Source organism: Rhinolophus sinicus, linkage group LG02 (assembly GCF_036562045.2).
Source record: "Rhinolophus sinicus isolate RSC01 linkage group LG02, ASM3656204v1, whole genome shotgun sequence".
NCBI lineage: Eukaryota > Metazoa > Chordata > Mammalia > Chiroptera > Rhinolophidae > Rhinolophus > Rhinolophus sinicus.
In genome coordinates, this window is record NC_133752.1 from 154,595,590 (window position 1) to 154,616,589 (window position 21,000).

Consider the following 21,000-nt stretch of genomic DNA (forward strand, 5'->3'; position numbering starts at 1 on the left):
TTATTTAACATGATGTTATCTTTCTTTGTTATCATTTTTGGCTCATTTTTCTTTTCCAGAAAATTAGCAAACCCTATTTTTAAGTTTTAAAATAAATTCCCATCATTAATTAGTTACTTATTAGTTAATCAAGTCATAAATAACATTTCTACCCTCCATGCCACAGTCTCCACTAAATTTTTTAGTTTATTAGCCATAGAATTGCTTAAAAACTGTTTTATACATCTGTTATATATAAAGTGTTAGTGGGACATCAGTGATTTTCCAGAACCTGGAAAAGAATGGAACAGTTTTAGAAGTAAATGGCAGAAACAATATTGTACTGATGTGCTTTAAAATGTAATAAATTTGACTAGGCCAAGAAACGGAGGAAAGTACTGTGTGGGCCGCAGGATGAAATTTCGATCATGTAATACTGATTCATGTCCAAAAGGCAAGCAAGACTTTCGTGAGAAGCAGTGCTCTGATTTTGATGGTAAACATTTCAACATCAATGGTCTTTCCCCTAATGTGAGATGGCTTCCAAAGTACAGTGGGAGTAAGTAATTAGAATATTTTTTGATGTAAAACTTTTTTGAGACATAGGAACACACAGCTGTACTATTATACCTCAAAAATTTGACTTTTTCTTACAGTTGCCATAAAAGATCGCTGTAAACTCTATTGTCGGGTTGCTGGAACTACTAACTTCTACCAATTGAAGGACAAGGTTGCCGATGGTACTCCTTGTGGAATTGAAACTAATGACATCTGTGTTCAAGGCCTGTGTCGGGTAAGTGAACTTCCTGCATTTAAAGTGACTTTCAGAATACTGTTGCTTCTATGAGGTGTGATCAAGAAATACAGTGAATGTTTAAATAAAACAAAAATGTATTACAGTAAAAGACACATTGCCATTAGTCCCCCTCAAAATACTCCCCCTCGCTCAAACACACTTATCCCATCGTTTTTGCTACTTTCTGAAACAGTTCTGGAAGTCCTCTTTCGTGAGTGTCTTTAGTTGCGCTGTTATGGCTGCCTTGATGTCCTGAATCGATTCAAAACATTTTCCTTTCACGGTCATTTTGACTTTAGGGAAGAACCAGAAGTTGCATGGTGCCAGATCTTGTAAATAAGGAGGATGAGGACACATCGTAATGTTTTTATTTGACAGAAATTGCTGTACCAGAAGCGATGTGTGACATGGAGCATTGTCATGATGGAGGATGAAGTAGAGACACTCTCGAAAGAGGACTTCCAGAACCGCTTCAGAAAGTGGCAAGAACGATGGGATAAGTGTGTTCGAAGTGAGGGGGAGTATTTTGAGGGGGATTAATGGTAATGTGTTCTTTACTGTAACACTTTTTTTTTTAAACATTCACTGTATTGCTTGATCACACCTCATACTACTTCAGAGTACATTCTTGTAAATTCCAATATGGCAACCGTTGATGATAGTCTTACTCTTCATAGGCGTATCATTTAGTAGATGATTTTCTGCCATCAAGAGTGACTCATGAAGCATTAAGATAAGTCTGCTGATTTTGTTTTGCTTGTGGTACTCAAAATCAAGATAAGGGATGAGGTCAACTTCCTTAAAAAAAATATCAGGGCAAAGAGTTGTAAAGTTCTTTTGCTACTTTAAATGTGACCTTCTGTAGTGATGTTTTTGTCCCCTCTGTGATAGAAGTGATGATATCCCCCCTCTCTCTTTCTATTCCTGTCTCTTACTTCTTGGGTACATCACTACCTACCAAGATGTCAGAAAAAGGGATGGAACAGAGTACTAACCTCCAAGGTGGTCACAGATTTGTGGGGGAGATTGACTGGTAAACAGATTACAATGCTATGGGATTCTTGAGGAAGGAATGTCTTATTTACCGGGAGATGGGTAAAGATTTGGAGAATACTCATGGAAGGTGTGAGGCTTGAGCTAATGAGTAGATTTTAGAAAGGTGAGGAAATAAGGGACCAGGTTTGGGGATAAACGCTAGCTGATGGTTCTATGCATTTTTTTGTTTGTTTTTTCTGAAATCCTTTGAGATCCCTAGAAGAATTTGGAGTTCAGCAAGAGATGTGATTTGATTTGCATGTTAGAATCTTCAGAATGTACTGGGTTAGGAGAAGAGTGGAGATAGGTGGTCCATTTACCAGGAGCCTCGGTGAGAGCAGATGAGACCCTGAATTAAAACACACATTACAGATAGAGAACTTAAAAATGGATGGTGATTTTGAGAACCAAGCTTGTGATTGCTGCCTAAAGAATGTACATGTCATCTTACAAACTCATTCCTTTGGTTAGGTTGAACTTAATAGGACCAAGTTCTCCCTATAACCAAACATCTATTACCAGTTGCCCAGGTGATAAAAGGCCTGGCACACAAAGTGCTAATGAGATGCTCAAAGAAACTTAAAATAACTTACACATTGGAAATAGCTTAAATACTGGAAAAGCGCGCTACTCAGTAGCCTGAAAAACTTGTTTTATCTAAATTTACAGCAGAAAGTCTTATACAATGCAAAAATGACAGTTATCTGACCATATAGATACATACTACTTGCAGAAAATACCTGGTTGAAATGATCAGTTTGGAAATATTTTCCTTGTGTATAAAAATTCATGAGGTTTATGAAATTTTTTTTCTGATTACTAACTTTAGGGGCGTAGTCCAAAGCACTAAAAATTATTGCCATGTATGCAGAAGACACCATCTGCATGGAGAGAAGCTGCACCTGTCTCTTAAACCCATGAGACAAACCGTTTCCACGTTTATCTATGTGTTCAGTCTTTTCATAAACACTGCATATGCTGGATATTAATTCTGGAGAAATAAGCTATTCCTTTTAAATGTACTCAATTTATTCCCAGAGTTCTAATATCATGAGTTTAAAAAAGAAATGAATTGTGAAACACATGTTTTTGTAGTTATTTTAATGTTACTTACATATCATACTTTTTGTCCCCTTTGAATTACATTTATTGAATAATGGCTTTCAAATGATGGACATAGGAATCACCGTCAGTTTGTTACAATGTAGATTCCTAAGTTTTACTTCCAAGAATTTTGATTCAGAAAATCTTGGAATCTACCTTTTTAACTGCCACCCCATGTGATTTTGATGCAGGCAGTATGAAATGACCCTTTGAAAAACACTGCTTTTTCACCCCGGTGAACAGATGTGTGAAAATAGTGATGTATAAGAAGATCAGTGGAACTGAAATAATCCTGCTATATTGAATCTCCTATCGAAAGAGTATTTGTGTGAAGAAATTTGTGAAGCACCATGTGTATTATTAGTCACTTTTATAATATTGATTGTGATTATTGTATTTTGAAGCAAGCTGGCTGTGATCATGTGTTAAACTCCAAGGCCAGGAGAGACAAATGTGGAGTGTGTGGAGGGGACAACTCCTCATGCAGGACAATGGCAGGGGTCTTCAACAGCGCTCATTATGGTAAGCTCTGTGTGTCTAGGTTTCCCTTTTATTTGATGTAATAATGGAGTATATAACGAAGGTATAATAGGAATGGTTTTATTAATGTTTTGTCCACTCTATACCCTTACTTAGAAATGATGGTTAAAAAAAAAATCGTAAATATAAAAGATTAAATCTTATACCAGAAGTATCCTTGAATTAATGAGTTTACTTGCTCAAGGCAAATCTGATTTTAAAAAATTTACTAGGACCATTTTATTAGAGTAAATCCCCTTCTAGTTGACAATGATATTAATGATGTATTTTTACTGCTGTTCCTATAATCTCTGATGTATATATTTATAACTTTGCCAGGAAACTTGCTTTTAATTACTTTTCATCATTTGAACCACATTTTTTTGTACGACCTGGTCTATTTGTTATGTTTCTTATTGATGATATATTGAAAATGTTGATTGAAAGTAAAAGATGAAGCCACTAATTTAAATGTGTATTTGTAATTATTATTATATTTGATTTACCAGGAAGTAGCTGGATTACAGATATAATTGATATTTGGCCATTTCATTTTTCTTCAAAATTCTTAGGAAAATATAATATCAGATATTTTCCATTCTGAAATTTTCTGGGAAACATATTTTTTTCTTTTTATGGTAATAAAAGCAGACCTTTAAAACTTTCATTGAAAAATAAAAATGTATTTTTTACTGTTTTATTGTTCATCTTTAAATTATATTCACATGTGTTCGAATAGTTAAGTTAGTATGAATTTCTTCAATTAAAGCAGTTTAATTTGAAACAAAATTTATATTTTTATATTAAAAGTATACATTTCACACTTTGGTGATGCTTATGAATCTGAGTTATTAGATGATTTGACATATTTTTCCAGTTTTTATGTTTCATTATTTCATGGGAGCCACACATATTTGACCCCCTTTCATAACCAGTGGCACACAGTTGTCAAAGTCTGGTCTGTATTCACTGAAAAATATTTTTTCTGTATAAAACCATATGCATCAAATTAGGATCATATATTTAATCTTGCCAAAACTGTATTATGAATTCATCAGTTTGCAGATAGAAAGATGTTAAACTCGTTTGCCTGGTCTGAATAGCATTTGTCACATTACTGCCCCCTGGTGGTAGCCTTCATCTTGTCACTTTTGCCATGGCTAAGAATTACTTTCTTGAAAAAAATATAATAGCCAAGACAAATAGTGGAGATTGTAGGAATTTTTTTATCAAGAAAATATCATGAATTAAAATTATCCCTGTAGACTGATAACCTAAGACCATATCCATATAGTGTATGCAGATTCATCAGACCATTTATCACCTTATATTTAAATGTGTTACTTTAGAGAGGTATAAATAAGGCTGTTCTAGAAACATGAAGGTAATTTCATGTCAGCGGTTAAACTCTTAAACTTCCTCTTTTTAAGTTTATTCAAATTTATCAAAGTTAGTGTATAAGACAAATTTCAATTCCTTTTTTTTTCATGTATTACATAGAAGGGAAATATCCTAATAAGGAAAAGGAAAAAAAACATAGAATAACACCAGTATGGGAGTATTTGGACAACTATGTAACATAAGTGTTTTTAGCATTGGGAAAACCTTCTTTTTTGCTTAATATATATTTAATACAGTGTTTCTTCGTTTTCTGAGCAGTGCCAGTGTTGCTGACTTTGGTCTCATGAAATAGAAATACTGTTTTCATTTCTCTCAAGTAAACTTTACTTTTCTCGACAATTTGTTGGTAAATTTCAAAAATAATGTAAAATTTTGGGGGTGGCTATAGGGATTTCTGCTTACACTAGACTAAAAGCTTAAGAAAAATAGGTTTCTCATTAACTCACAGTATTTTGCTATTTACTGAATCTATTGTACACATTTAGCAATGACCAGCTATTTTGATACGTTCTGGATTTGTGAATAGCATTTGGCATCCTGTATTATAAATAGCCATGACGAAGCATAAAATATAAAAGTATTAGTCAAATTTAAAAATGAATGTATGTATTAAATATCTCAGGAGTTAAAATACTAGCTTCATTCTTACTCTATATTCAGAATTTTAGGAGTAAGAAAAATTAGGAAATATACTTAAGAATCCCAAACTCGGTATGTTTTGAGACAACAACCATTTTTTCTTAATCCCTAGTAATTAGTATAAGGCATTGACTAGAAAAGAATAAGCACTGGTATCAAAGATATTTATCAAAGATAAAATGAAATTAAGTCTGACTATGCTATTGAATGTTTTCAATCATTCAGTAGTAATAGCCTTTTGGCCATCTGTTTTTTGTGAAAGTTAACATGTATAAAATTACATTGCAGGTTATAATGTTGTTGTAAAGATTCCCACAGGAGCAACAAACATTGATATTCTTCAGCACAGCTATTCTGGAAAACCAGAAGATGACAATTACCTTGGTAAACATTTCTAGTAAACAGCAGCCAATATGTGGTTCATGTACGATTTCATGGAGGTCTGTGGTTGTAAATTCTTGGAAGGCAAGAAGAGCCCCTTGAACAAACATGCAATTTCAGTTCATACTGAGCTTGAGTCCTCTGACTCTCTATACATGTTTGCTTCTTGAGCTGTACACTATAGCCTATTTTAAAAACATGGAACTAAATTCTGAAAAGTTAAAGTTTTTCCCATGAGAGAGTTTTAGATAGCCAAAAGTTATAGTCAGTTAAAGTTGCATGTGTATTTAGAATGAAACCCTCTTGTATCTTTTTATCTAAAATTAATTACAGGCCTCTTTTGGGGTTAGATGTTTTGAAGAGTTTTCTTAATTTTTTTTTTTTTTTTTTTTTACCATGTAGCAAAATAATTTAAATACAGTTTTTAAAAAGCTCATATTAAAGACAGAGAGAGAAAACTATGGTTTCATATTTTTAGATGTTAACAAATACTGTCATAGAATATTCTCTTTTAGCCATTTCTAGAGTATAGAGTTCTTTCGTTATTTATTTTTAGAAATTAATGTTTAGGTTTAAAGAGTTTCACTGAAGTCCAAAGATGAAAAGAATTCTTTACAAACCTTTTCCTTCTGCCTGAGAAATACTTTACTATTGACTGCTTTATAATTCACCAAGCTAGAGTATGTGATGTAGAGACGACATTCAGAAATTAACTGCTTCACCTTAATGAAATCTGAAATACTGGCCCAAGTAATAAATGCTTATAACTGAGGATCTGAATCTGTAATAAAAGCTTATTTCAGAAATGGCATTTGGCCTTATGAAGTCAAATGTAGAGGCAACAACTATTTAATGGATGCAGGGGGTTTTTTTGGGGGGAGGGTGTTGGTGATACAAATGTTTTAGAACTAGATAGGTTGTATAACATTGTTAATATACTAGATGCCATTGAAATCTTCACTTTACAATGGTTAATTTTATGTTATATAAATTTCAGCTTTATAAAAATGCAAAAATTTTCAAAATCAAATGTCAATATTTTGATAATCCTTTGTACTTAGTTGTAATTATTTTTCTTTTGCTAAAAATATCACCTAGGTGCATATCCAGAAGTATATATGCTAGTATATTGTAGATGGATAATTTAATATGTCTCTTTTAGGTTCCAAGTGTAGACATTTGTATCTTTTTAGGAATTGACAGGTTCTGCCCATATTTAAAAGTTAGAAATGTTCACCAATAAAGTAGCAATATGCTTTATAAGAGAACTGCTAATGACAATATCAAAATCTAAATTGAAATGAGCAAAATAAACGTGAAATCACTAGAAGGGATTTATAAAACATCTATATTTATGAAATTTGCTTTGTTAACTAAAAATAGTGAAATGTATACAGTTTTTCTCCTAAGTTCTGGTTATTTCTCTTATTTTTAGTGTAACCAATACTCTCTTAAATAGGCCTATGCACTTTTGCTAAAGTGCTGATTTGCACAGAGGAATTTCCATTTTGTAGGATAAATATAGAACTTTATTGATTTTTCCTTGAATGCAGTCTAGTTTTTAAAGACAGTCATAATAGTCCATATGGAAATAGAAATATCAAATTTATTTGGCAATAATGCCGTTCAAGGTTGCTTTTTCGAGAGCTGTAGTATTTATGCATATTACGAAGTTTAGCCATAGGTGACTTGTGTACTTTGGGTGGGGTTTCCTAGACCACACAAATGTTTTCCAAAAAGGTTATTGTTCCACTGAAAAGCACAATATAAGTAAAGCAAACAAAAAAGTATTTGATTAATAGGGAGATTTTTTTAGTGTAAAATTTAAAATATATCCTCTAGAAAATTTTAAAAAATGATAGTGCTTTATAGTTTGCACACAGTGATAGAATGCCTCTCAATGGAAAAACTCCACACGTTTATAAAGAGAATCAATAGTCATTGCATGCCTTTAAGAACATTGACTCTAGAGTTTTAAAGCTTTGTACATTTTTTCCAAGATAAGCATAAACGAAATGTTGCTGCAGCCTGGCTGCTCTTTCCTTCCTTGCCATTGATGCCCAGGATTGATATAGCTGATCTGTCTGCTGGGTACATGACTTCTTTCTCTTTTCCCATTTCCTGTATGTCCCTCCTGAAGCTGCAAGACATGGGGAAGATGATGCCCACCTCAGATAGAAAAGCATAGGGTGAATTTCTTTTTAATAGCTTTGGCGAATGTGCTAAAGTATCCCTCCTTATGGGCTAGACATCATATTACCGTAAAGTAAAATTGATTGCCTCAATATTAATTTACATTCTTAAGTCAAAAAACACTTTGAATTTAAAAAATTCAAAAAGTTTCTGTCCTGTTGACTGGTGTTTACTATTTCATGAGTTACTAATCTTTTACAGCATTATCTGACACTCAAGGGAACTTTCTTTTGAATGGAAATTTTGTTGTAAGTATGTCCAAAAAAGAAATCAACATACAAGGAGCTATTTTTGAATACAGTGGTTCAAACAACTCAATTGAAAGAATTAACAGTACTGATCGGCTAGAAGAAGAACTTGTTTTGCAGGTAAATTCTCAGTAGTTGTTTATCAAACAGCTTTAATCATATTAGTAAACTGTGATGTTTACTAATAGTAAAAGTGCTTTCCATTTATTATTAAATATAAAATATCTTCTGAGAACATCTTGTATGAATTAATTGTATGCTCCTTTGTATTTTTATTGAGGTTTTGTGTGTGGGTAATTTATACAACCCTGATGTACATTATTCCTTCAATGTCCCTGTGGAAGGGAAGAGCGACCTGTTCACATGGGATCCATATGGACCATGGCAAGACTGTACCAAAATGTGTCAAGGTACACTGGGATTAAATAAAGGAGACAGTTTGTGCATGCTGGTATAATTTGGGGTACTTTTGAGTCTGGCTTCCACTGTCTGGCTGTGGAATTCTCCCCACTGCCCACCTACATATATACCACTCAGACATACAAAGCTTTTCTATCTTTTTTCCCCTTCTTATTTTCCCACTCATTCTTTCTGTTTCTTATACTTAACAGCCTCATTTATCTCTACCCATTTCAACATTCTCCATTACCACTCCTTTTCTTTCCTTTCACATTCTCTTTCTCACGGTCACAGAAAGTTTCTCTAACTTGGATACTGTTTCCTCGTGAAATACCCACCTCCTCTTGTCCACTCCCCTCCACATACTTTCCCAGCCCCTGACACCTTTTAGTGTTGTAGTATCAAATGTTCTCCCGTTCTTTTATTTTCCTTCTGTAGCCACAAGAACATATGCTTGTACTGATGGCATGACTCACGGAAAGAAGTGTAGTGGGAAATGGACAAGCAGAGAAATTTACAGTAGAGAAAGAAAACGAAAAGACTGCAGTCTTTGGGCAATCTGTAATGAAAGATGCTTAATTGTGTAATACTGTTTGTTCAAATCCGTCACCATTTATTGAGGGACTATTTGTTTCAAATTATTAATAAGCCCCCCGATCCTGCGTTCAAGCTTTAAAGTCTAGTGGATGAAACAGATTCAAAGTAGATTATCTTAATTTATAATGGCAAATGCAGTGCTACAGGTAAACACAGAGAGGACCATAGAAACGGTGGAGGGAGTAGCTTGTGAGGAGATAAAATATGAAGGTGTAGGGAAGTTTGCATAGAATGGAAAAGTTCTTTTGCTGACATAGAGGAAGGGTTTGGGAATTAGGGGAGCAGTGGGCCAGGGGAGAGGATGCTCCTAAGAACAGTATGGAAATGTGCCGAGAGAACATGGGTGGCCAGACCAGGGACCGTAGATGATGGGAATGTGAGAGACAGTCTAACAAACTGAGCTCAAGGTGCCAAAGAAAGTGTGGTTTCCCATTTAGAAAAAGGTACAGACTGAATCCTGTGGTGTTGGTACAGTGGTGCCCAGAATGACTGTGTGGGAACCAGGCGTTCCTGTTTGGGCAGTGTCTCAGGGGAGGGAGACTACAGTATATGATACCAGGCCAACCAGCATAAATGCTAGAAGTAGGAACAAAGAACTTTGGTAACACAGGAGCAGGAGGAATTCATTTTAACAGAAACTCCCTGGTAATGCTTTACAGAAGAGAATGGAGGTTTGGGGATCTGGGGCCAGCTTTCAGGGATTGAGTAGGTAAGCTGATCTGTGGCAACGGATATGGGGAGCTAGGAACAAATCCGTGGAACAGATGAAAGAAGGAACATTCAACAATATGGGGAACACACCAAGGAAAGAATAACAAGATCCAAAACGGAAGGTTGGACAAGACACAATGAGATGGTTTGGGAGTCTGAACCAGGAGACGTCTCTTGTGTGCACGGGCAATGACTAATATTCTCTTATTTCTGTAACTTCTGGTTTCTCTAAAGTTAAATTTCCTCAGTTCTATTTACTTATTTTTCTGTATACTGAAGGTATCAGTCCCCAAACTTTTGGTGAAAACTGTCAATTTGGTCTGTCAGTTTAATCTATCAATTTTAATTTTTCTTCATTTTTTTCTTCATCTGTGCTACCGTGGTCCTCTTTTCTCTTGCTCTAATTTGTGTTGCTTTTTAGGCCTGTCATCTCGTGCTTCCCTTCATTATTACCTAGGGAAATCGTTTCAACTTTCATTTGTGTTGGACTCCCTGTTTTCTAAAACCCATGAATTCCTCGTTTTGATTTATATCCCCCATTGGGTGGAACATATCCCTCAGTATTTTCCTAAGAAAGAAGGTAGTTTTTGGAGACCTTTCATATCTGTAAAATGGCATTATTCTATTCTCACACCTCACACCTGATCGTTAGTTTTGCTGGTATAAAATTCTACATTAGATTATTTCCAAAATTAGATTAATTTTGAGAGCCTTGTTTTCTCACTTTTCAATTTTGTGCTTGTATGTGATACTTTTTATTGTGGATCCTCTTTAGTTCTAGTGGTGGGAAATGTCAGGACAATGTGCCTTGATGTGGGTGTTTCTTCCATTTATTCTCCTAGGTTATTAGAATGCCATTCCAATTTGGAAACATTTTTTTTTAATTGAGAAATTTTATCTCATTATTTCTTTGATACTTTCCTCACATTAAATTTTCACTTCTGTCTTTCTGAAATTTGTATTTAGATGTTCGACCTCCTGGACTGATCACTTATTTTCAAATAATTTCTTCTTTAAATTTACATCATTTTTAAAATGTTTCTTCTCATAGCATCTTGCTTTTGTTTCATGGATGCAATATCCATGTCACTGAGAGTATTAATCAGTCTGTAAGTTTCCTTCTGCCCCCTGACATACCTTTTTCATTTCTATTTTGGTTTTGTTTACTTTGGTCTCCTTTGTGTTAGTGGCTTTCCTAAAATGTCTGCAGATCCTTTGCTGTTTTTTCATATTTAAGACTAAAATGCTAAAAGTCCAGTGTGGGTCAGACAAGTCAAACAGGAGCCTCATTTTTGAGTAATTGGGTCACTAAGTAACCTTTTCATGTGTCATTAGGGGAGAACTCAGTTGATCTTTTTTCTTGGGCTGAAGAGTCTCCCAAGAGTGGAATCCTCCCACCTTCTGAAAAGTCAAGGAGGGGACCAGGGAGCCAGTTTGAATTTAGAGGGAAATGAAGAGTGTCCAGGGGGACTGGATCTTATAATGCAGTGTGAAGACTTACACTTAAGCCCCCCATTTTTAGTATAGTGCTTCCTGAACTTCCCTCAGCTGTGTCTGTGTCCTCAACTTCTCTAGAGTTACGCCGTCCAATATGGTAGCCACTGGACACCTGTGGCTAGTCTATTGAAGTGTGGTATCTGAAATACAATGAATTTTGAAGACTTAGTATAAAAAATGTAACATATATCATCAAAACTTTATATTGATAATATGTTGAAATGATCATATTTTGGATAGAGTTAAATATAAATATTAACTTCACCTATATCTTATTACTTTTTTATTGTGACTACTAGAAAATGTAACATTACCTACATGGCTACATTCTGTTTTTTACTGGACAGTGCTGCTTTTGACTGGAAAGGTAGAAGTCTAACCATTCTTCATAAATACTTTTCAGTCAATTCTTCATTTTTTCAGGCCTACCCCCTCACACATTCACCTCTTCAAAGGAAGCGGGTGTTTTCCATTCCTGGGCTTTTCTTGGATTCTCTGGCATGAATGGTTTGTTTCTTATTCACTTTTCCCTTCCACAGGCTTAAGTGTCAGCTTCCTTGGCTTTGTTAAACAGTTATTTCCATCCACTTTTCATATTCAGAATTTCTTCTTTTTGCCTACTGTGTTTTTTATTCTTTGTATTCTCTTAGGTTTACGCCTTTTCAAAATTCCTTGTTATTTCAAATGGTATTTAGGAAGGCACCGAGATACACATATATGTTCATGTTTAGCTAACTGGAAGTCTGCACTTGAACTTTGATAAAACAGAAATTTGATTATGTCACTGACTGCTTAAACCCTTTCCTGTCTCCTCATTGCAGAAAGTGTGAAGTTTAATCTACACCAGCCTATTATAGCCACTTAGGTTCCTTTTGCTGTGGTTATGCCACATACTAACACACACCAAATCTCAGTAGCTTAGAACAAAAAAAGTTTATTTCTCACTCATACTATGTTTTGGCTGCTTAATTGGCTATGACTCTTCTTCAGTTTGGTATCTGTGTTCATGTCATATTTTTTTTAAAAAAATCAATCGATTTTGTCTTTTAGAGCAATTTTAGGTTTATAGAAAACTTGAGCAGAAAGTACAGGAAATTTCCGTATTCTTCCTTCTTCCACTGCTCTCTTCATTCCCCTATTAACATCTTGCATTAGTGTAGCACATTTGTTACAATTACTGAATTATTATTAACTAAATAGTTTACATTAGGATTAACTCTTTGTGTTGTACATGCTATAGATTTTAACAATGTATAATAACTTGCATCTACTGTTACAGTATCATACAGTATAATCTCACCGCCCTAAAAATTCCTCCCTCCACCTCCCCTTGAACTTGTGACAACCACTGACCTTTTTGTTGCCTGTCCATTCTTTTTCATTTGTGATTCCAGGCTGAAAGATCAGCCCCATCTGAGAAAGGTTGTCTTAAAGAGACAGAGGGGAAAGGGAAAGAGCTGGCAGGACTTACAGTGGCTTTTAGAGCTTCTGCCTCGAACTGGAATAGGTCAAAACCCCTTACATTGGTTGGTCTAAGCCTGATATCAATGGGCAGGGACGTGTACTCCTCCCGTGGGAAGTTACAGTACCATTGAAGGAAGTGGAGATGTACAGTTTTCTTACAGGGAAAGGGGAAGCAAATAATGGGGGAACGATAACACAGTGTACCCTATAGCATCAGTGCCAACCCTGGCCACTCAGTTCTCCACTAACAACGACTCCATCCATACTTGTCCCACCTTCCTTCTGTCTCTTCACTAAGCAAACTTTTCTATATTTCAGGATTCAGCTTACTTATTGTATAGTGTCATTCTTGACTAGATTAATATGCTAGCCTTTCCTGTATGCTGCATTGGAATTTTTTGCTTTCTTAACTGAATCCTTTATGCTCTTACCAGAATTAAATAATTAAGGAACATCTACTTATGTGAATTTTCCTTTCATTTTTAATTTTTGTTTGATTTTGGCCAAGGTCTTCATAGAAGAAAAATTACCTGCATACGTAAGAGTGATCATATGATAATGTCCGATCAAAGATGTGACCACCTGCCACTTCCATTGTTTGTGACTGAAAGGTGCAATATAGACTGTGAACTAAGGTAAAAGAGGAATAATGTATATTATAACCAGTGTATAATGTAACCAGGTTAAAATCAATACGTGAGATAAGATATAAAGCATCTCATGCAGTACCTGGCACACAGTGGACATGTAATTAAAGTCTGTCCTCTGTCCCTACCATTATAAAATATCATGTTCACTAATTTATTGTGAAACTCAGCACTTGGTTTGAGTTTTTGTTCATAGTCTTTCCTGAATACCAGCAGATAGGCCTCAATATTTTGTATAGGAAATAGAAACAAATTTGCCTTTAAAATAAATACAGGTAAACTCTAAAAATCTATGGTTTAAAGATCTGAAATAATAAATCTTGTAGCATGATTCTGTAATTCCCATTGAACTTATGAACCAATAAACTTTTAAAGTTTCAGGATTAGAGAATCAATAGATAGAGAAATCAATTTTGTCAATATTCTGTCCATTAAATGTTAAGGAAATGAATCTAGATTATGGCAGGGAAGTTTGTACTTCTAACCTAAATTCCTTGTCATTAGGTTTCTTTGTCATTTGTCTTAGAATAAATCAAAGAACAATAACCCCATCTAGCGAGTGACAGTTAGCATTCAGGGATGGAGAGAACCTTCTCTTAGCAAGAATGAAAATTTTTGTATTTTATGATGTTTGAAGACATATAGCGAAAGCCTCGTGGTAAAATTGCCTGTATAAGTTGCATCACCGCATTGTAGAGGAATGAAACACAACAAAATCCTTGAGATGCGATTGGGCTGGAAATGAACTCCATGAATTCTATGCTTTGTTATACGGGTGCATCAGGTTGTCTGATAGCTTGCGGGACTATATTGGAGTCATTTGGCTACCACTGCAAATTTACTTGTGGAAAACATGTTTTCCTTGAGAACATGGCTGAAAATAGATTACATTAATTAACGAGAAAATGTGATATGCTTGACAAAAATCTAGTTTGCCAACTTTTAAAGGCTTTATCGATGTAATCAGATCCCCAAATATTCTGTGATCATAACAACTATATATAGAGAGAGACACTACCTGGTTACAAGTTAAATGTATTCAGTTATAGACTTCAATCTGCCACTAAATAATTGGGCAATCTTGATCTACACCACTTGTTTTCAAAGGTCTTTGGGGAAGCTTGGGGTTCCCTGGACATAACTCCGAAGCTGCCACCAAATGCCAAGATAAGATCAACAGACAGAGTGCTGGCTCTCTGTCTCCAGCTTTCACCAGATCAGCTACTCTTTTATATATTTGGAGAGCAAGTTCGAATTTATTTGGGGAAACAAGTAATGTGTCTAACAAAAAGTCAAGTGTTCACACTATTTGAATACACAACACCTCTGGGTTATTTTCTCATCTATAAAATTAAAGTGTGGGCTATATGAGCACTAAGAACATTTCATCTCTAATACCATGATATGTCAATATTTTCAGACGGCTTCTTTATCAACTATAACAGACTTTTAAAAGTTGAATCAGATGCACAAGTTTCTCTGAATCCAGTTTGGAAATTGCCTTAATTGGCACACCTGCTAAGTGGGATAACATTCTCTTTTCCAGGTGGCACATCATTGGCAAAAGTGAATGTTCATCCCGTTGTGGTCAAGGATATAGGGTCTTGTATGTCCACTGCATGAAGTATTCCATTCATAAAGGACAGACTGTCCCAGTGGACGGCCACTACTGCAGTGACCAACCTAAACCTCCCACCCGAGAACCCTGCCATGGTGACTGTGTCTTAACAAGATGGCACTATTCAGAATGGTCCCAGGTACACATACAAAGTATTGTTGAAGAAAAGTTACCCTCTTGTTTTCTAGTTAAATAGTTGTAACTCTTAAAGTATATTTTTCTTAATTTTTTTTTCCATTTGTCACCCTTTTTTTTAAAAAAAAAAAAAAATCAGTGTTCCAGGAGTTGTGGAGGAGGGGAAAGATCTCGAGACTCTTATTGTATAAATAACTTCGGCCACCGTCTTGCTGACCGAGAATGCCAAGAGCTTCCCCAAGTGACAATAGAGAATTGCAATGAATTTTCCTGTCCCAGTTGGGCTACTAGTGAGTGGAGTGAGGTAACATTCATCACATGAGGCTTAGAACTGTTATGATATTGTATAGCAAAGCTTTGCAATCTAAGGCTTTATGTAATTCTAAAATATTAATGCTTTTGTCATTTTGTAAATAACTTTATCATCAAGGCAATAAAAATTAATGAATTAAAAATTAATAAACGATTTACAGTATCTGGTTAACAGTAACCTTAACTATTGTTCAATCTATAACCACTTTCGTAAGAAAGTCCCACTGTTCACACTTGCCTGAGATACATACTTATTCTAAGGTTAGTTTTGTACCTTTGTTTCTAGGACAAATGGACATCATATGGGATTCAGGAAGCAACTTTGGGGTGGCTGATCTTACCCAGTGAATATCTCTGGTTAAGTGAAGGGAAATGTCCCTAGGAGTTGTCTTTCAACTTCATTTTAATATACAAATTGATCATTGTGTCATTTTGTATGGCATTTCTGTTAATACTGAAAATAAATAACCGTCAGTTGTGTTCTTACAGTGTCTTGTTACGTGCGGAAAAGGAACAAAGCAGCGGCAGGTGTGGTGTGAACTGAATGATGATCATTTGAGCGATGGCTTCTGTAATCCAAGTACCAAACCTGAATCTCTGAGACCCTGTGAGCTGCGTACATGTGCTTCCTGGCAAGTAGGACCATGGGGCTCTGTGAGTATATGACTAGGGTTTTTCTGATTTAATCCATCTTTACAGAATAGTACACATGTGGTATATTCATTTTTTTGTGGATGCACCTAAATTTGCATCGTTTTTTTTGGAAAAATACCACTGACATAGTAAACCCTGTACTACAAAGTGTGGTCAGTACTGTTAATTTTGCTATGGTAACTATTTCAGCTTCATTTTTGAATTTACTTTTGTTGATCAAAATGCTACAAATGTATGCTTTTGTCATCCTTGTTTAACCTGTAAATATTTTCATGTACTGTGTCTAAATATCTTGACTGTAGTTAGAAGAGGCATTGTTGAGAAGTTTTGCCAAACAGGCAGCTAGGAATCTGAAGGACAAGCAGTGGTCAGGCTGGCTGAAGGTGGGCAGCTCATGATCTTCTGGGAGGTTACCACAGTTGATGGGGAAACTTCTCTTGTTTTTCCTTTAACTTTATCGCGTGCTCTTCCTTCTTTATCTCTTTGAAATTGACATGCCATTGAGCAGGCTCCGATTTTGCATCTCTCTGAATGGGTGGTGTCCACACTGTCCTGTCCTCAGCAGCCCTGCTCAGGTCCTGGAGACTCATGCCTATGGCTTCTTTTATGGAGTCAGTCATCTCATATGTGGTCTTCCTCTTGTCCTGCTGCCTTCCATTTTTCCCAGCATTATTGTCTCTTCCAAAGAACCCTACCTATTCATGATGTACGCAAAGCAGGACAGCTTCAGTTTTGTCATTTTGCCTCCAGTGACATTTCAGGCTTAATTTGCTCTCGGAACCACTTGTTTGTCTCACTGGCAGTCCAGGGTATCCATAGAGCCATCCTCCAACACCATAGTTCAGTTAATCAATTCACTTAGCATACTAAACGACAAACATATACCAGGTACATTTTGAAAAGTAGTTTCCCTAAATTGTATTGACTCTGCCTCCAAAGTATTAGGTCTCCATTGATATTTTTACATGATAATATTTTAAAGATATGATAATAACTGTCCATTTTAACATCAATATTGTATTAGTATCTATAACAATTTGAATAAATACCGGGGTGCCAAAAATAATGTATACAAGTGGACACTTTGGTCAACGTTGCTCAAGCAGTAGTTTGCCGTAATCAGAATTGTCTAGACGCTGATGGTAACCACTTTGAGCACCTCTTGTAATTGCAGAAGTCAAACGTGACTGGTATTCATCTTTTGCTATTGGTATATATTGAGTATTACAATTTTAATAGTTTTTTTCCTTTCTTAAAATGTATATACATTTTTGTGGCACCCTCTGTATATAGAGAGAGTAAATTTGCTAATGTTAAGTCTGGAATAGGTTGTAAAGAACAAATAAAAAGATCTACTGAAAACATTAACTTTATTCATTAACAAAATTGAGTTTATGTAATTTTTGAATAATAATGGTGTTTGATATCTGTTTATATCCTTCAGTGCACAGCCACCTGTGGACATGGGTATCAGATGCGTGCTGTTAAATGTGTCAATGAGCTTCTCAGTGCAGTGTTAGATGACAGAATGTGCCATGAAGCTAGTCGCCCTAGTGACAGGCAGGTAAAGGACAGCTCTTCCTGGATTATAAACAAAAAGATTTATGACACAGGCGGATTATTGATGTGTTAAAATTATTTCTGCATGTATTTTTTCCACTTAGACTTATATGCGTTAAAAATGTGTGCATGTATGTGCATCAAAGAGAATTTATCGTTCTTGGTTTTCCCAGCTTCATAGTTTTAATTAATGACTTTTTACTCTTTATCTACCATTGGATCACTGATTTAACATATATTTCCATCCACTGAACTGCAGAAGAAGGATATCTATTACTATGAATATCATGAACTTTTAAAGTGTGTCGTCTTGTTTAAGGTAGTGTCTGTGTTCATTCAGAATGCTTCGGCTTAGTGGTATTTTTGAAGGACTACTGCTCTTTCACTTTTCAACTATGAAACAGAATGATCCAAAGTTTAGGATTCGAAGCCATATTATATACTTCAAGCCCTTACAGTACTTTGTATTTTTAAAAAATAAAAAAATTTACATTGTTTATTTGTAATGTAATATGCAGCTGTTTTTGAATTAAACATGTAGAAGAAGAAATGAAATATAGGATTTAATGTAAATCAGAGTGATTAATCAATTAATGTTTAATGAGATCCCCTTTTTTTTTAATAGGACTGTATAGTGACACCTTGCCCAATTATCCCTAAAATTGGGGCGACTTCATTACCAGCTGTTCCCATGGGAAAGATAGCACAATGGCGACATGGTTCTTGGACCCCAGTAAGTGAATTCCTATAAGACGTAGAGTGTTTGCATTATCAGAAGCTTTTAGACATTGACAAAATGGTTGCTACAGATTTGCCAAATTGATGTATGGATTCATTGTTAGGTAGTTTGGTGGTGTGGAAGGAGTTTGGGGTTTAGAATTAGGTAATTTAATGGCCAGATCCTGCTGTGCCTTTGAAGAACTTTATGTCTCTGGGCAAGAAACTTAAGTTTTCTGGGTCTATTTCTGATCTACAAAATGGGGATAATATTTATGTCACAAGTTTTTATGAGAAGCAGATGTGTTATTTGGCATTTTATCAGCCTTTATTTAAACTACCAACAGTTTCATGTCATTTTTCTAAACTGAAAGGTTTGCTTCCACAACTGTATGTGGAACATATTTTTAAGCTTCGCATGTTTTCTGAATATTTAATTAGAGGGTCATATCTACTCTATTAAGTCTTTCAAGGATATTTTAAATATCTTAAGATTCTCTTATATAAAATGCTTTTCATATCTTTAATTTTGTAAATAACTAATCAGTATTCCAGGAAGTTGAGTGTTTTGTTCTCATTATCGTAAATATTTGATTTGTTAAATTTATTATTTAAATTGAGTGAGATATTCACTGTCCTGCCATTAAATCAGACATGATGCCCCGTGATATCATTTACAATTTGTTTTTTCAAGAAACTTTATATTTTAGAAATGTGAGCAACAGCTATGTATAAAGAAAGTGGGAGAGGTACTATAATAACATCTTGGTATAATTCAATTTTAAGTGCTCTGCCTCTTGTGGAAGAGGTAATCAAGCCCGCTATGTAAGCTGTCGAGATGCTCACGATGGAATAGCAGATGAATCATACTGTGCCCATTTACCTCGACCTGCTGAAATAGCTGTCTGTTTTAGCCCTTGCGGGGAGTGGCAAACAGGGAATTGGTCACCTGTAAGTATTTTTATGATTAAAAAAGAAATGAAAAATTTAAATATAATAGTTGATAGTATAATATTGCAGTTTATTACATTATAAATGTTGTCTAAATGTGTGATCAGTGTTCAGCTTCCTGTGGCCATGGAAAAACAACTCGACAAGTTTTATGCATCAAGTACCATCAGCCAACTAATGAGAATTACTGTGACCCTGAAGTTCGCCCTTCGATAGAACAAGAATGTAATGTGGCAGCCTGCCTACCCACGTACAGCAACTTTCCGAGTTCCTCTGAGCAGCCAAACCGTTTTCCAGGCAGGAATTTTCCATTAACTCACAAACCAGAAGATAATCAAAATCAGGGGGTCCATCCGTCGATCAGAGGAAACCAATGGAGAATAGGACCATGGGGATCAGTAAGCTGTCATTGAGTTATATTAATTCTGTAATTTTGTTATAGTAGCCTTTTAACAGATATGTTTGTAATAATATCAAATGCTTTTAATGCTAGATTTATCTAAAGATCAATAAATTAAATCTTAAAAGGATTAAGCAATCTTTGAGCAGATTACAAATCCCTGGAGTTCCTATTGAATTATACACTAATGTGATATTATGATTACAGAGGAATGCACTTAAAAACAATCAGGTTACAGTCCACTGTAATACAAACAAAAGAAAATCTTTTAAGAGGTAAGACTATAAATGTTTATGAAAAAAGAAATCAAATCCAGAAATTACCATGATAGAAATGTAGTAAACTGGTGTATATTCATGCTAAATTACAAAAGGTACAATTGTAATTCATATTTTACATGATATTAATGACATAAAATAAGGACAAACACCAATATAAAAATAAGTAACTTAACAATACCTCTTATTCTTTTTATTCCTTCAGTGACACCTTAAAACTTTAATTAAGTATTAAAGTATTAAGTAGTAGGACAAAAGTGAATTTGCTATTTTTTACTTAATTAAGTATTAAGTATTAGGACAAAGGTGAATTTCCTATTGCAAGCTTTAAAACTTCACCTTTTTATCAGCAAATTGTAATGAACCCCCTAGTAAAACTCAAGTGTTCTTGATTCAAATTCTGATTCCAAAGAGGGAGATTTTAATGTGGAGTCTTTGAAGTTCAGTCCAAATATTACCTATTATTCCCCATGTAATTTTCTGATGTGGAATCTGTAGTTTTTGTGTTTTATCGTTGTCAGTGCTCTAGCAGTTGTGCTGGAGGTGTTCAGCGTAGAGTTGTGGTCTGCCAGGATGAAAATGGAGAAAGCGCCAGCTACTGTGATGCAGCCTCCAAACCCCCCGAGTCAAAGCACTGTGATTCAGGACCTTGTCCACAGTGGAACTACGGAAGCTGGGGAGAAGTAAGTCAAAATGGGTCTTAAACTTGTGGAGATTATGACATCTCTGAAGACCGAAATAATCTTACCTCACTATACCATAAAG

General features: G+C 35.1%; 1 protein-coding gene across 1 annotated transcript in view; it reads left to right on the plus strand.

The window, feature by feature from the left end:
* ADAMTS20 (ADAM metallopeptidase with thrombospondin type 1 motif 20) overlaps positions 1–21,000 on the plus strand; it is a 151,445-nt gene that overhangs the window by 68,748 nt on the left and 61,697 nt on the right. The window contains 15 exon segments of the mRNA XM_019748447.2: positions 357–538; positions 636–772; positions 3,319–3,436; positions 5,762–5,857; positions 8,249–8,415; positions 8,576–8,705; positions 13,472–13,598; positions 15,157–15,367; positions 15,503–15,667; positions 16,165–16,329; positions 17,774–17,893; positions 18,515–18,622; positions 19,393–19,557; positions 19,665–19,955; positions 20,757–20,918. Coding sequence (XP_019604006.2) covers positions 357–538; positions 636–772; positions 3,319–3,436; positions 5,762–5,857; positions 8,249–8,415; positions 8,576–8,705; positions 13,472–13,598; positions 15,157–15,367; positions 15,503–15,667; positions 16,165–16,329; positions 17,774–17,893; positions 18,515–18,622; positions 19,393–19,557; positions 19,665–19,955; positions 20,757–20,918 — 2,344 coding nt within the window.